This window comes from Alternaria metachromatica, assembly GCF_023757995.1.
Source record: "Alternaria metachromatica strain BMP 0045 chromosome Unknown scaffold_60, whole genome shotgun sequence".
Classification (NCBI taxonomy): Eukaryota; Fungi; Ascomycota; class Dothideomycetes; order Pleosporales; family Pleosporaceae; genus Alternaria; species Alternaria metachromatica.
Genome location: NW_026055551.1, coordinates 25389 through 38111, shown reverse-complemented (window position 1 = coordinate 38111; position 12723 = coordinate 25389). Strand labels below are relative to the sequence as shown.

General features: G+C 54.5%; 5 protein-coding genes across 5 annotated transcripts; 3 read left to right on the top strand and 2 right to left on the bottom strand.

Annotated features, from left to right (window-relative positions):
- Positions 1–446: 446 nt before the first annotated feature.
- On the top strand, positions 447–3685 carry J4E83_011038 (uncharacterized protein; the record flags this gene model as incomplete). The annotated part of the gene is made up of 4 exons (XM_049337914.1): positions 447–871; positions 917–1757; positions 1810–2155; positions 2388–3685. The coding sequence occupies 4 exons, from the start codon at positions 447–449 to the stop codon at positions 3683–3685; spliced, it is 2910 nt and encodes a 969-aa protein (XP_049182983.1).
- A 262-nt stretch (positions 3686–3947) lies between these two features.
- On the bottom strand, positions 3948–5881 carry J4E83_011037 (uncharacterized protein; the record flags this gene model as incomplete). The annotated part of the gene is made up of 4 exons (XM_049337913.1): positions 3948–3971; positions 4181–5150; positions 5200–5694; positions 5874–5881. The coding sequence occupies 4 exons, from the start codon at positions 5879–5881 to the stop codon at positions 3948–3950; spliced, it is 1497 nt and encodes a 498-aa protein (XP_049182982.1).
- A 292-nt stretch (positions 5882–6173) lies between these two features.
- Positions 6174–7317, bottom strand: J4E83_011036 (uncharacterized protein; the record flags this gene model as incomplete). The annotated part of the gene is made up of 2 exons (XM_049337912.1): positions 6174–6776; positions 6826–7317. 2 exons carry the CDS (start codon positions 7315–7317, stop codon positions 6174–6176), a joined length of 1095 nt encoding a protein of 364 aa, XP_049182981.1.
- Positions 7318–7866: 549 nt separating this feature from the next.
- J4E83_011035 (uncharacterized protein) lies at positions 7867–10584 on the top strand (the record flags this gene model as incomplete). The annotated part of the gene is made up of 3 exons (XM_049337911.1): positions 7867–9264; positions 9312–10332; positions 10385–10584. The coding sequence occupies 3 exons, from the start codon at positions 7867–7869 to the stop codon at positions 10582–10584; spliced, it is 2619 nt and encodes an 872-aa protein (XP_049182980.1).
- A 399-nt stretch (positions 10585–10983) lies between these two features.
- J4E83_011034 (uncharacterized protein) lies at positions 10984–12722 on the top strand (the record flags this gene model as incomplete). Its single annotated transcript, XM_049337910.1, has 3 exons — positions 10984–11115; positions 11174–11667; positions 11720–12722. The coding sequence occupies 3 exons, from the start codon at positions 10984–10986 to the stop codon at positions 12720–12722; spliced, it is 1629 nt and encodes a 542-aa protein (XP_049182979.1).
- Position 12723: the final 1 nt, after the last annotated feature.

Below are 12723 nucleotides of genomic sequence, written 5' to 3'. Positions count from 1 at the left end.
GCGGAACAACCACCGCCACTACGCGTACTACACAGCACCACACGGCCGACATGGTGGAATATCGATTCTTCGAACTTTCGCGTCGACGCTACAGTGTCAGTGTCTGACTAGGTAATGTGAAGGAACCCGCTTCGTGGCGCAGTCGTGGCGGTGAAGCTCGAGCTGTTCAGCCTAATGGGAGCGAGGCTGACGCTCTTCCTGGTTCATCAACAGCATTTGGTAACATTTTCAGATCCTTCCCGGTAAATCCTTGGGGCTAGACCAGGCTACAACAAGTTCCGTGTATCGTCGGTCGTAGAAATGCCTGAGGCATACCAGAGTCCCATCTTGTCGTGATGGCTTTTCGGCCCTGCTGGCACCGCGTCGTGTGCTGCGCCTGCTCTTCATTTCTGCCTGGACAGCTCGCTCTATAAAGATGTTTTGCATCTCTATTCAGATTGATCATCATGCTAGTATTCTGGTTACGTATCTTGGTTACAATGTCAATCCGCAACACTGTCGTCGCTGACAACACCGCTTCTGCTTCGTCACAGGGCGTCGCGGGCCAAACGACTGGTCTCAATGCCGTCCCCGATGATATCCACCACCTCATTCTCTCCGATATCGCGGACACATCACCCGCAGACCTACTCAATGTGGCACAGTCTTCTGAAGTCTTGCACGATGCGGCATTGCCATACATATACCGCAACATCATCTTGAATGGAGAGTCAACGGCATACAAGGCACTTGTGGAGCAGCTCTCCAAGGATGAACACAGTGATCTCACGAAGCATATTCGCAGCATCACCATCAAGGACGAGGTACCCTCTGAAGACCTAATTACGATACTCAACAAGATTTCGCGACATAAAAATCTCCGATCACTCAAGTACGTTGATTCGCACTTTTGGAAGCACTGAACTGACTCCGATAGTTGGGAGACCTCCGCGCACATACCTCCGGCAGTGTACGACACGATCCACGCGATGTCGCCGAAGCCCGAGATACGCGTCGTTGTCGTGGATCGGAAGACGGCAAAGACTATTCCACATCGTCAGATCGACATGAAGCTCCTGTCATCTCCACTTCTTGTCAGCTTGACCTACGAGGTATACATGCAGGGCTTCGCTCCCGAGCACCCTTGCCGATCCGAGTGGCCCCGGCTCTCCCAGGCATTGGCAACTGGCGGAAACGTTAGATCCCTTCGGCTTCAAGTTTTGCAAGACGGCCACAACCTTTTCACACCCGATACGGAGCCGGCGAAGATACCGCGCCTCGATCTCACCACAGGTATGCGCCTCCCTCTACTGGAGGAAATGACTCTTCAGACGTTGAGATACCACGGCCAGACGGCCTATCTCTGGGATCCCGACTATTGTCGCATGCTCCGCGATGCTATCGACCCTTCCCGACTGCGTAAGCTTGACTTCGGCGGCGAACATCCCGAGAACTTCTTCACTTGCTTCACGGGGCTTTGCCCCAAGCTAAAAGTATTGAGTTTTGGGATATGGGACGGTGATACAACGCCTGCGAAGCGGTTCATTCAGTCGATCGATGGACTTGAGCATCTCGATCTGTCACGAGCGCAAGCGGGTATAGACAACCTTTGGCCCGCTCTTGAGCAGCACAAGGATACACTCGAGACACTGATCCTTGGGCCGACATTCGAAGCATACTGCCACAAGGTTGTCATGCCTTTCAGCCGTCTGAAGGACATCGCGCGGACATTCCCTAGGCTCAAGCATCTAGGCTGGGACGCACCCTGCGCCCGCAACGTAAGCCCCGCCCACCCTTCCCAAATCATAGTTGCGCTGACCGTACCATTAGATCGACCCGCAACATCTCGTCGCCCTATTAGGCATGAATCTCACGAAGCTCGATCTCTGGCTGCACATTCCCCAGGAAGCAAACGACTACAGCGAAAAGCTCGTACAGGATATCTGGGGCAACATCCCCCACCCCGAACTTAACAAAGAGAGTACTGTCGCATCTGCGACCGGTATTGCAGATCGTCTTTTGGGGTCGGGGCAAGGCGCGTTCAAGTGGCTTACTCTTCATCTCTCGCGAGAGGGGGCTTCGGATCGCTGCCAGCCGTACATGATGTACTCGAAGCTTCAGCTCAGGCGGAAAGGAAGTGGAGATCAGGTGCGAGGAGAAAAGTGGGATGTGCGTGGTAAGTTGGATTGGTCTTATGAGTCTACTTTGGTGGAAGATCTGCTTTTTGAAGAGAGATGTGGGAACGTTGGTCAGGATAAGGTGCAGGAGGTATTTCGTCTTTGAAATCTAGACACCTATGTATTCCCTTTGCCTTCACTGCTTTATGCTCCTTCGATGTATTTGGCGACTGAAGTTTTGGTCGGCTCTCTGCCATCCTCTCCGTCCACTTGTACTGCGATGGCGGTGAGCGAGCGATGAGCCACTCACGATCCCCGGAATGCATCGCCATCCTATCCGCGAAGGCACCCCTCAAATGAGAGAGATCGCAATCATCAGGCTCATGGTTGGCTCGTCTTACCTTGGGTCATACGTGGACCATGGAAAGGCGGTGGGTGTCGGATGTTTGGTAGCGAACGTCGCAGTCGCCAATCTGCTTGAAAAGCTTTGCACCCAACATATTCGTCAGTCGCATCTCTTATCTCTCCTCACAGCACTCGCAACGATGAACGAATATGAGTTGGAACAACAGACCGATGAACAGGAGGTAGTAGTCGTCGATCAAACCCCCACACGAGAGCAGCGTGCGGCTGCACGCCGCTTCGAAAAGTTCGAAAGAAGAGCCATAAGACGACGCATAGCCCATCTCGACCAACTGCTCGCACGCGCTCGCGAGAAGGCATACGCGGCACATTACCGCGCGGCTGATCTGAGTAAACAAGTCGAAGAAGAACGGCCATCCCTCATCGAGGCCTTGCTCCCATACGAAAAGCGCAAAGCAGCAAGATCGAAACAAAGAGCCAGAACGCACCACACGCAGCTTCTAGCCCGGTTCTTCCGCCTGCCGAGAGAGATCCGCGACCTGGTATACCACCATGCCTGGAGCGGCACGATGATATCCTTCTACCAGGAGCTAACTTGGAACTTCGCGGAGCGGGATACGATCCCCTTTGGCCCAATCATCACGGCTGAGTATGAATCGACTGGGGCGTACAAGGCTAGCCTAATACAGCTACCGCCATGGGATCTTGCATTACTAGAGGACGGAGACACCTGCAAGGGACCTAGACACGCACAAGGGTACTCGTGGATATGGACGAGCCGCCAGATTTTCTCAGAGTCTACGGAGCAGTTTTATCGCTACACCCAGTTCACACGACCAGTGCGGGCTGAGCGTCACTACTATCACACGTGCGCGCATACCGTTCCAAGACGCAAATTATACGAGTCGGCGTACGCCTTCCCGAATATCCTCCAGGCACGCCACGTATTTCTCGACGTGGGATACGAAATATACCTTGAGGTCGCCAACGAAGGTATATCGGCCTCGATTCTGGAACTCCTGGCTATGGCGGAAAAGGGTGAAGAGAAGAAGGCGCTGCAGGTGAGTTGGATACGGAATATGGCGGACACACATTCTTTTCATCTTAAGGATTTGGTGCCGGCAAGCACGCCTCACTCTATGGCTAGTAGAGCGTTTGAGGAGCTGGTGTTGAAGGATTTGGAGAGGGTGGGCTGGGAGATTGCGGTTGATGAGCGGGAAACGTAACTTGCGGGTACGGCGGGGACATGGAGCGAGAGCGGAATGGACAAGTATTGCTAAGATGACAGAGATTGAGTGTTAGCAGCGGATTCTGAGCCGGAAGTTGGAAGTGATAGTGACGGTGAAGGGGCAGCGAAGGACGCGACAGCTTAGATGGACGGGTGTCATTGCTAGCGCCCGCTTTGATAGTCGCAGATGTAACAATATCTCTACCTCATACTAGCCACTTCCCTTGCTTATCGACCTACGAAACCATGAAGCTTTCTTGTCAATCGGAGGTGAGGTCAAGTTCCTGGCACGCATTGTTACCGTCGATCCAGGAACAACCAGAGTATCCCACAGTTGCGGTGGAATGACGATATCATCTTTGACCAGGTCGTAATCTCCGCTGTCGACTAATTGGGAGAGCACTGCCACCCCAGAGCTAATGTTTGCGATAAATTCCCGCATTCCCTAAGGCGATCAGTTTCACAACCCTAAGCAAGTTGGGTAGCTACTTACCCCCCAATTACTGCACAAACGCCAAGGGCATTCGAACTTGCGATCGATGGCATCGTAGAAGACAATCGGTGCCTTTCTGGCTTTCTCCACTTGTTCCGCAGCTTCTTTCTTTGCCTTTTCCTTTTCGATCTTTGCCTCCTGTTGGGATATAAGCAGATTCTCTAACCTATCGAATTTACTGCTTTCCGTCTTTGCCCTCGCCGTTTCAGCAGCTTCCTTCTCTGCCTTTTCCTTCTCGACAAGCAAATTCTCCAATCTATCGATTCTATCCTTTTCATCGCGTGAAACGTGTTGCCGTGAACTACTATCGCGTACCGCCTCTTCGTCCTTGCGCTCGAACGACTTCTGTCGGTGCACACCAGCATCGACACTCGAATTGCTGATCCATTTCACCTTGGAGTCCGGAGTTCGCATCTGTTCCAATAACTCCCCGAGGGGAATCCGGCGTTCTTGTGGCTCGTGGTGGCGTACCGACTCTCCGCCTTTTTCCTTAGACGGTGTTCTTTCATAAGTTTCAGATCCCGCTGTCGAATAGCTATCTTCGCTTGTAGGAAAGGGCTGGGGTTCCTCATGTGCAGACATCTTCTCACTCGCATTCCAGCTCCACGTCGGTTTCAGACTCTGATGGTCTAGCACATCTCTGGCCAACGCGCAAGACATTTGCTGCATCTCGACAATTTGTGTACATTTCTGAGATGCCTGAAGGGCGCAGTCATCCTCGTCGAATTCCCCGTTCTGGAAGATGGTTGAGTCGTGCCTTTTCGTAATACCTTGTTGTGCTGCACCACGTACAATCAACTCTGCACCCGCACCGGGTGTCGCGTCTTCAGCCTCTATTGCAGCGCTGAAGTCCAGAGTGAGTGTACAGGAAGAAGCGTCGTCTTGCTGGGCATCTCTATGATGATGCAGACACTCCGTAGCGTCTTCCGCAAACTTGATGTTGCTCTCAACCTGTGTTTTTAGACTCTCGCTGTATAAACGTCAGCATGATACTGCTATTACAATCTTGTACGGCCTACCTGATAGAATCCGGGGCATCTCGCTGCAGTACGACAGCCAAGTTCATGGTAGAAACAAGGACGATGATGGTGGTCTTGAATGAATCCACCAAGCTCTTGACAAACATAACCTTGGGACCAACTTTCATCCACCTGAATCGGAACCGTATGAGCGAGATGGTGAAAGCGCGTCGTGAAGGATCATGTTGGACTGGCTCTCCGATGAGCATCCTCAGGTCTTCGATAAGAGTTCGACATGCAGAGATCAAGACGACAGTGATCTCGCGAAGCTTCTCCGTCTTCGAGTGTGGCAGATCCACGACCATACTCAATTGCGTAAGTGAGCTTGAGAAGACAGAAATGTCTGCGGCGATGAGCCTAGCCTCATATTCAGCGGATTTGATAACATTGGCGACTTCAAGCAGCGTTCTGGCTAGTTGCGCGCTCGCGCCTGCCAGAGTGATGAGGGAAGCTGCCAATCCGATGATTTCTGCCATGGTGGTGAAGCCGTGGAAACTGCGCCAGGTGTCTCACGGTTATTGTGAGGAATGACAAGTAATTTGAAAAGTCCGAGTGTGCAGCCTTCTTGTTGCTCCGCCTCGTCGAGGCTGAGATGCATGCATTGCTGTGCCGCATCGCATGGAACGCACATGTAGGTGCCCCGCACCGGTAAGCATCTTCGTGACAGAGAGTACTCAGCCATGCTGCGCCGCCGCCGCCTAAGTAAAAGGGCAAGAGAAATCTAAGGCCGATCCCGCCACCAGTGATGAATGAGTCTCACGCGGAGTGCGAGTTGGAGATGCGGCCGAAATGAGGTGCGGTGACGCGGTGACGCGGAGCAGATGAGCAACTCACGACTTCTGAAATCCACGCCACACCTAACCAATCAGCTCGTCTTGAATGAGAAGCACCACCAGCGTAGGAACTGACGACCCAAATACACTGGAGTGAACACATGTAATAACCGAATAGCCCAGACAAGCGAATCTCTCACCCTACCCACTCTCCACATCCTCCGCCTTCGTCTCAATCTTAATCTCAGGCCCCTCAATCTTCTTAACCTTCCTCCCCTCCCACCAACTCATAACCCCCGCAAACATCGCAACCCCACACCCCAACGCAATAAACGTGCCCGTCGCCCACGTCGGCCTATCCAAGCGATCATAATGCCACATAAAAAAGCAAAGCACAGTCTGCAACAGCGTATTCAAAACCATCATATCAACCGTAAACGCCAGTTTCCACATCTGCGTCGGCGGCGCCCTCTCCCCCGTAAACGTCTGCGGCATCAACTCCTCCTCGCCCCTCCAGCCCTCGTTCTCCGTGAACCAGGCCGGCGGTCGGAACCAAGCTTTATTCTGGTTCCAGAGCCGGCGCATGGCGTTTGAGTCGTGGAAGTGGACGGCGCGGAGCATCCAGTAAAAGTCGCGGAAGCGCCAGGGGGCGAGGCCGAAGCCGGTGACGCAGAAGAGGGCGTTGAGGATCTGGCTGTCGATTTCGAGCCAGATCTTGCGGGAGCTGTAGTCGTCGTCGCAGCTGGGGTGGCACATGGCGGGCGCGGCGTTGAGGAGAAGGAAGAAGAGCATTGCGCCCCAGGCCTTCGAGTGTTAGTGTAAGGGGGCATTAATGGGGCGGGCGCGTACGTACGACGATGTTGAGACCGTAGATGGTGATTAGGAAGCCGGAGGGTGTGAGGAAGAAGACCCAGAAGGCTTTCAGACCATGCTTGATGGTAGGGCCCCATGGCTCCTTGTCCGCAGACGCGTGCTTCTCCTTCAACGTTCGTCGACGGTGGAGGCCATGCCCATGAGGCCTGCGCGACTTCTTCCCAGTCTTCTCGTCTACCTCTCCCGGCACCATCGCGTCTGTGGCTGGCTGGTCAAAGATCCTAGTCTGGGATTTGACCAAGGTGAGCTCTCCGTCTTCGTCTGGGACCGCTACTCGAGTGGCATGGCCATGCGCATCGAACGTGATGTTTGACCCTCCCGACTCTGGCTCTCGCAACTCTGTCAAGTTGGGCGCTTGAGCCATTGCCGTCGCAGTGGCCTGCCACATGCCCAGCTGCGGTGTCGTGTGCAGCAACGACAGCGACATCCCGCGCGCCCGCCCAATGATGCCCTTCTCTTGATCGTCGGCCATGGCTGGATATGTATGCGCAGCCGTCGTCGTATGCGAAAGCAAATTCGGACGTCCAAGTCGAGGGTAATGATGGAGTGGGTGCTTTTGCTTCACATGTCACTGAACCTGCGCTCGGAGTCTCGCCGTTGAGCTACTCGGGAGTAGAGACGGTGACGCCTATGTATGCTGCCCTCGGTCCAACTGTGATAGGCGTAACAACACGGACGATCATGGCGCCGCCACGCGAAGTCCTGAGATTCCGGTCCAGACTATCGAGATAGACACGGCCGAGCACAATCTGTTCGTGCGAAAGTTCGTTGGGCGCGGATGATCGGCGGCGCGGCATGGGCAACACGCCGTGGATTGGCCCGCTTCGCCGCAGAAGATCCGCGACCTGCAGATTGCGAGCCGATCAAGTAAGAGGTGTAAGCGTGTGCTAGAGGCAACCCGGAAAGACTGATTACTCGTACCAAGACCAACAGTTGGAAGATGTTGATGCCCGTCATTCGTCTAATCTTCCTATAATCCATCGGGAGCCCGATGTAGCTTCCGCGTGCAGCCGGTATCGCAATGCCTCTCAACTTCAGCTCCAGACAGAAGCGCGGCGAGTACCATGACGGGAAAGCGCAAAGTACCGGAAGAGTCAACACGTTCGGCCAGGTCGCCATACAATTCCACAGGAACACGACGCATCTGAAATACTGGTTCGACAAGCTCCAGAAAGATTCCGCGGCATGCCGACCGCCGGGATGCGCAAAACCGCGAAGAGGAAGCACGACGCTGGTGGATGAGTTCATCAGCGACAAGACAAGCAGTATCGGCGCACCGCGACTGAACATCGCAATACATATCTGCGGGTCTCGCGGCGATGTGCAGCCTTTCATTCCAATTGCGAAGCTGCTCCAGGCTGCTCCACATCACCACCGAGTGCGCATCTGCACGCATCCCGCCTTCAAGGACTTTGTGGAAAGCAACGGGGTGGAGTTCTTCTCCATCGGAGGCGACCCCGAAGCACTCATGGCCTACATGGTGAAGAACCCAGGGCTGATTCCAAACATGCAGTCCATCAAAGCCGGTGACATTGGCAAGCGACGAAAAGAGATGGCCGAGATGATGGAGGGGACCTGGAGAAGTTGCATCGAGGCGGGTGATGGCATGGGCGAGAGAGTTTCAGCGTTGGACGTAGACGCGCCTGAAGATTTGTTCATCGCAGATTGCATCATTGCGAACCCGCCGTCCATGGGCCACATCCACTGCGCAGAGAAGCTTGGCATCCCGCTGCACATGGTCTTCACTATGCCGTGGTCGCCAACAAAGGCTTTCCACCACCCGCTAGCAGCCATGGAATATGGCGAAGTTGAGAGGTCCGTCGCGAACTACTTCAGCTTTGGCATCATGGAGCTGCTCACTTGGCAGGGTTTAGGCGATGTCATCAACAAGTTCAGGACGCAGACCTTGCACCTAGACGCTATTAGCCCGCTCTGGGGTCATCTCTTGCTTTCGAGACTTCGCGTCCCATATAGCTACCTATGGTCACAGGCTTTGATCCCTCGGCCAGCTGACTGGGACTCACACATCAGCATTACCGGTTTCTCGTTCTTGGATGCTGGGTCAAATTACACGCCGCCGGACGACTTGGCCGAATTTCTTGCGAAAGGCCCTCCTCCGGTGTACATTGGTTTTGGCAGCATAGTGGTGGATGACCCAGTGGCTCTCACCAAGCTCATCTTTGACGCTGTGAAGTTAGCAAAAGTCAGAGCGATAGTCTCCAAGGGCTGGGGCGGTGTGGGTGCGGGTGATGTGCCGGATGATGTGTACCTCATCGGCAATTGTCCGCACGACTGGCTCTTCCAACGGGTTTCGTGTGTGGTCCATCACGGAGGTGCGGGTACGACGGCTGCTGGTATTGCCTTGGGTAGGCCTACGGTTGTTGTGCCCTTCTTCGGTGACCAACCCTTTTGGGGACAGGTAAGTCAGCGTTGAGACACGACTGAGCCGACCTAACGATACGATAGATGATCGCAAAGGCTGGAGCTGGTCCCATGCCCGTGCCGTTCAAGCAGATGACTGCCGAGAGCCTTGCGACAAGCATTACCTTTGCGCTCCAAGATTCGGTCAAGGGCGCTGTCCAGAAGATGGCCGAGAGTATCGCAGAGGAAGACGGCGCCGGTGATACTGTGCGCGACTTCCAGCAGAAACTCGGCATTGATGGAATGCGGTGTCATATCTGCCCAGATCGCCTCGCTATCTGGCGTGACAAAGAGACTGGCGCACATCTCAGTGGCTTCGCAGCCTCCGTGCTTGTTCAAGAAAGACTGTTGGATCTGAAGCACTTGCGTTTGCTGCAACATCGGCATTACTACACCCACGAGGGAGCTGAAGGGCCATTAACCGGTGTGGTCGCTGCTTTCGGAGGACTCATGTCTTCTCTAGGCACAGATACTGCTGAGTTCTCGCAGCGGCTGAAGAAGAGACCACGCGAGACGGACTCCGACGTCGAAACCTTGAGGAGAGTACCAACCGTTGACGAGCCAGACTTGGAAAAGGGCATCACATCCAAACACTTCCATCACCTGGCGTACAGAATGGCGGCCAAGTCATGTGATGACGACTACACACACAACTTCGAGAAGCCTCAAAACCGCCCGGGGATATCAGCTCTTCGCGAGAAGATTGCTGCGAGGAGAGCAAGAGGAGGCCGTGGCTACCAAATCACAAGCGCTACCGCGCATTACGTTGGTGATCTTGCGGCTACAGGAGCCAAAACCCCAGTCGCCTTCTTCTACAACATCGCAAACGGCTTCCGGAACCTACCCTCATACGCAATCCACAACGACCCCGCGCGACAAAGAGACGAAATCACCGGGTTTGGTAGCGGCTGCAAGCTCGCCGGCAAGGAATTCGTGCTCGGCCTCAGCGACGCAGTTGTAGGCATCGTCCGCCACCCCTATCTCGGCGCGAAACAAGAAGGCGCCATGGGCTTTGGCAAAGGAATTGGGCGAGGTTTGGCTGGGCTATATCTCCATTTGGGAGCCGGTAAGTTCGGGTTCCGAATATTCCGCTTATCCGCTTATCTAACAACTGTCAGCGGTCTTTGGCCTGCCAGGATACTTCCTGAAAGGCGTCGAGAGGGGCCTCTTGGCTCGGCATCTCACTGCGCTGCAGGCGGAGATTTTCTTTATCCAGCTGCGCCGATCTGCGGTTGCGTTCCGCGGTGCGAGTGATGCGGAGAAGGCAGCGGTGGTGAAGAAATGGGCGGAAGTGAAATCAAGCATAGACAGGCATTAGCGAGTAGTTTTTTCGTAGGGCTGGTGGCCTCGTCTGCAAGGCACCCCGCGAAGGATGCAGCGAGGGATGCGGAGCGTTCTGATTGATAGCCAGTAGCGCAAGAACAGCCGGTGGCAGCCTGGGCCGCTACGCCCCGTTGGTTTTCGCTTCAGCGCGGTGAGCGCTAGCCAGGTAGCACCGCGCGACCACCGATATGGCTACGATTGCGACGGGCTACAAAAGCGATTGCCAGGCCGTTGCGAAACGTGACATCAATATACCCCTATCCTCTTCATTCTTGTTCGACTTTGAGATGTTTTACGCCCCGTGGTGATCGCTAGCAACGTAGCGACAAGCTTACGACTTCTACGCCCCGAAGCGTGCCGCAGGGACACGACGTCGTCTCAGAGGCAGCGTACCATGGAGTCAATAGACTTGAAGCGCGTAGCATGGCAGGTCGCGCTATCTGCAGCGACTGCCGCCATTGCTGTTTTCATGTTCAAGTTGGTGAAGATGCGCATGATCTTCTACAGGCTCAAAAAGCAGGGCATGGTACGCAGCCCTCTCCAAACACACCACAACCCATGAGCTAACATCCCACTCCCCAAAGCCAATCCCAGCATGGGACTTCGCAACCGGAAACATGAGAGTAATACCAGGCCTTCTCAAACAGTTCCCCGAAAACTCCCAGCAATCCGATGCCTTTACTCTACTCTCAAACTCCTTCCCCGACTCCGACAACTGCTTCTACGTCGATCTCTGGCCGTTTACTAGTCCACTCATGATAGTCACGTCGCCCGAGATGGCAATGCAAGCGTGTCAGGAATACGATCTGCCCAAGCCGCCCATTCTGATTCCATTCTTTGCGCCGTTCGCGGGAGGCGCGAATCTTTTCGATATGAACGGCGCGGAGTGGAAGAGGTCGAGGGCGCTGTTTAACCCGGGGTTTAGTGATAGGGTTATGATGGAGAGCACGTCGCATATCATCGACGAAGCCGAAGTTTATGTGGGATTGCTAAGAGAGCATGCGAAGAAGGGGGATACGTTTTCGCTGGATCGATTGACGTGTGATTATATGATGGATCTCATCGGTGCCATCACCATGTAGGCATACCAACAGACCGTCACGTGTGTCACAGGTACTAACAACAACCAGTAACGCACGTCTCCACTCCATGACCAGCCACAACGCCCTTGCAGCAGCAATGCGTAGCTCCATAGAATGGAACTGCCGGGACCAAGAGATGAATCCGTTTAAGCGCTGGAACCCGTACCGTCCCTGGATCGAATGGCGAAACGGCAAAACGATGGATCGCTATATCAGCACGGAGCTCGACAAGCGATATGAAGATTGGAGGAGCAACAAGCCGTCCACCCGCGCCAAGTCTGTCATGGATATCACAATAGCCGCGTACATGGGCGAGCGCAAAGGAGCGCCAAAGCTGGACCCTGAGTTCAAGCGGTGGGCGACGGTTCAGATTCGGCTGTTCCTGTTCGCTGGACACGATTCGACTGCTGCTACTATTGTGTACAGTCTATACATGCTGTCGAAGTACCCAGAAGCCCTGGCTAAAGCTCGTGCAGAGCTCGACGAGGTCTTTGGCATGGGAAACGATACGGCTGTCGGTGTGCTCAAGAAGCATCCAGAGCAGATCAATAAGCTGCCTTATATGAACGCGGTAGTCAAGGAGACTCTTCGCCTGTTTCCACCCGCTTCAGGCATGCGAGGCGGTCTTCCAGGCGTCTTCCTGCGCGACAAGAACGGCAACAAATACCCCACCGAAGACATCAACATCTGGGTCGTCCACGGCGCAATCCAGAGGAACCCAAACTACTGGCCCGAACCTCACGCCTTTTTACCCGAGCGTTGGCTCGTCGAGCCCGGTCACCCTCTGTACCCACCTAAAGGAGGATGGCGGCCGTTTGAATTTGGGCCGAGGAATTGCGTTGGCCAGACGCTGGCAATGCTGGATATCAAGATCACTTTAGCAATGACGGTCCGCGAGTTTGATGTACATGACATGTATGAGGAGTGGGATCGGCTGCATCCTGCGAGTGGCATCAAGACGGTGTTTGGGGAGAGGGCGTATCAAGTGCCGCTGGGAGCTGCGCATCCGGTGCATGGGTTCCCTTGCAAGGTCTCGCGGACGTCGTCGTAGA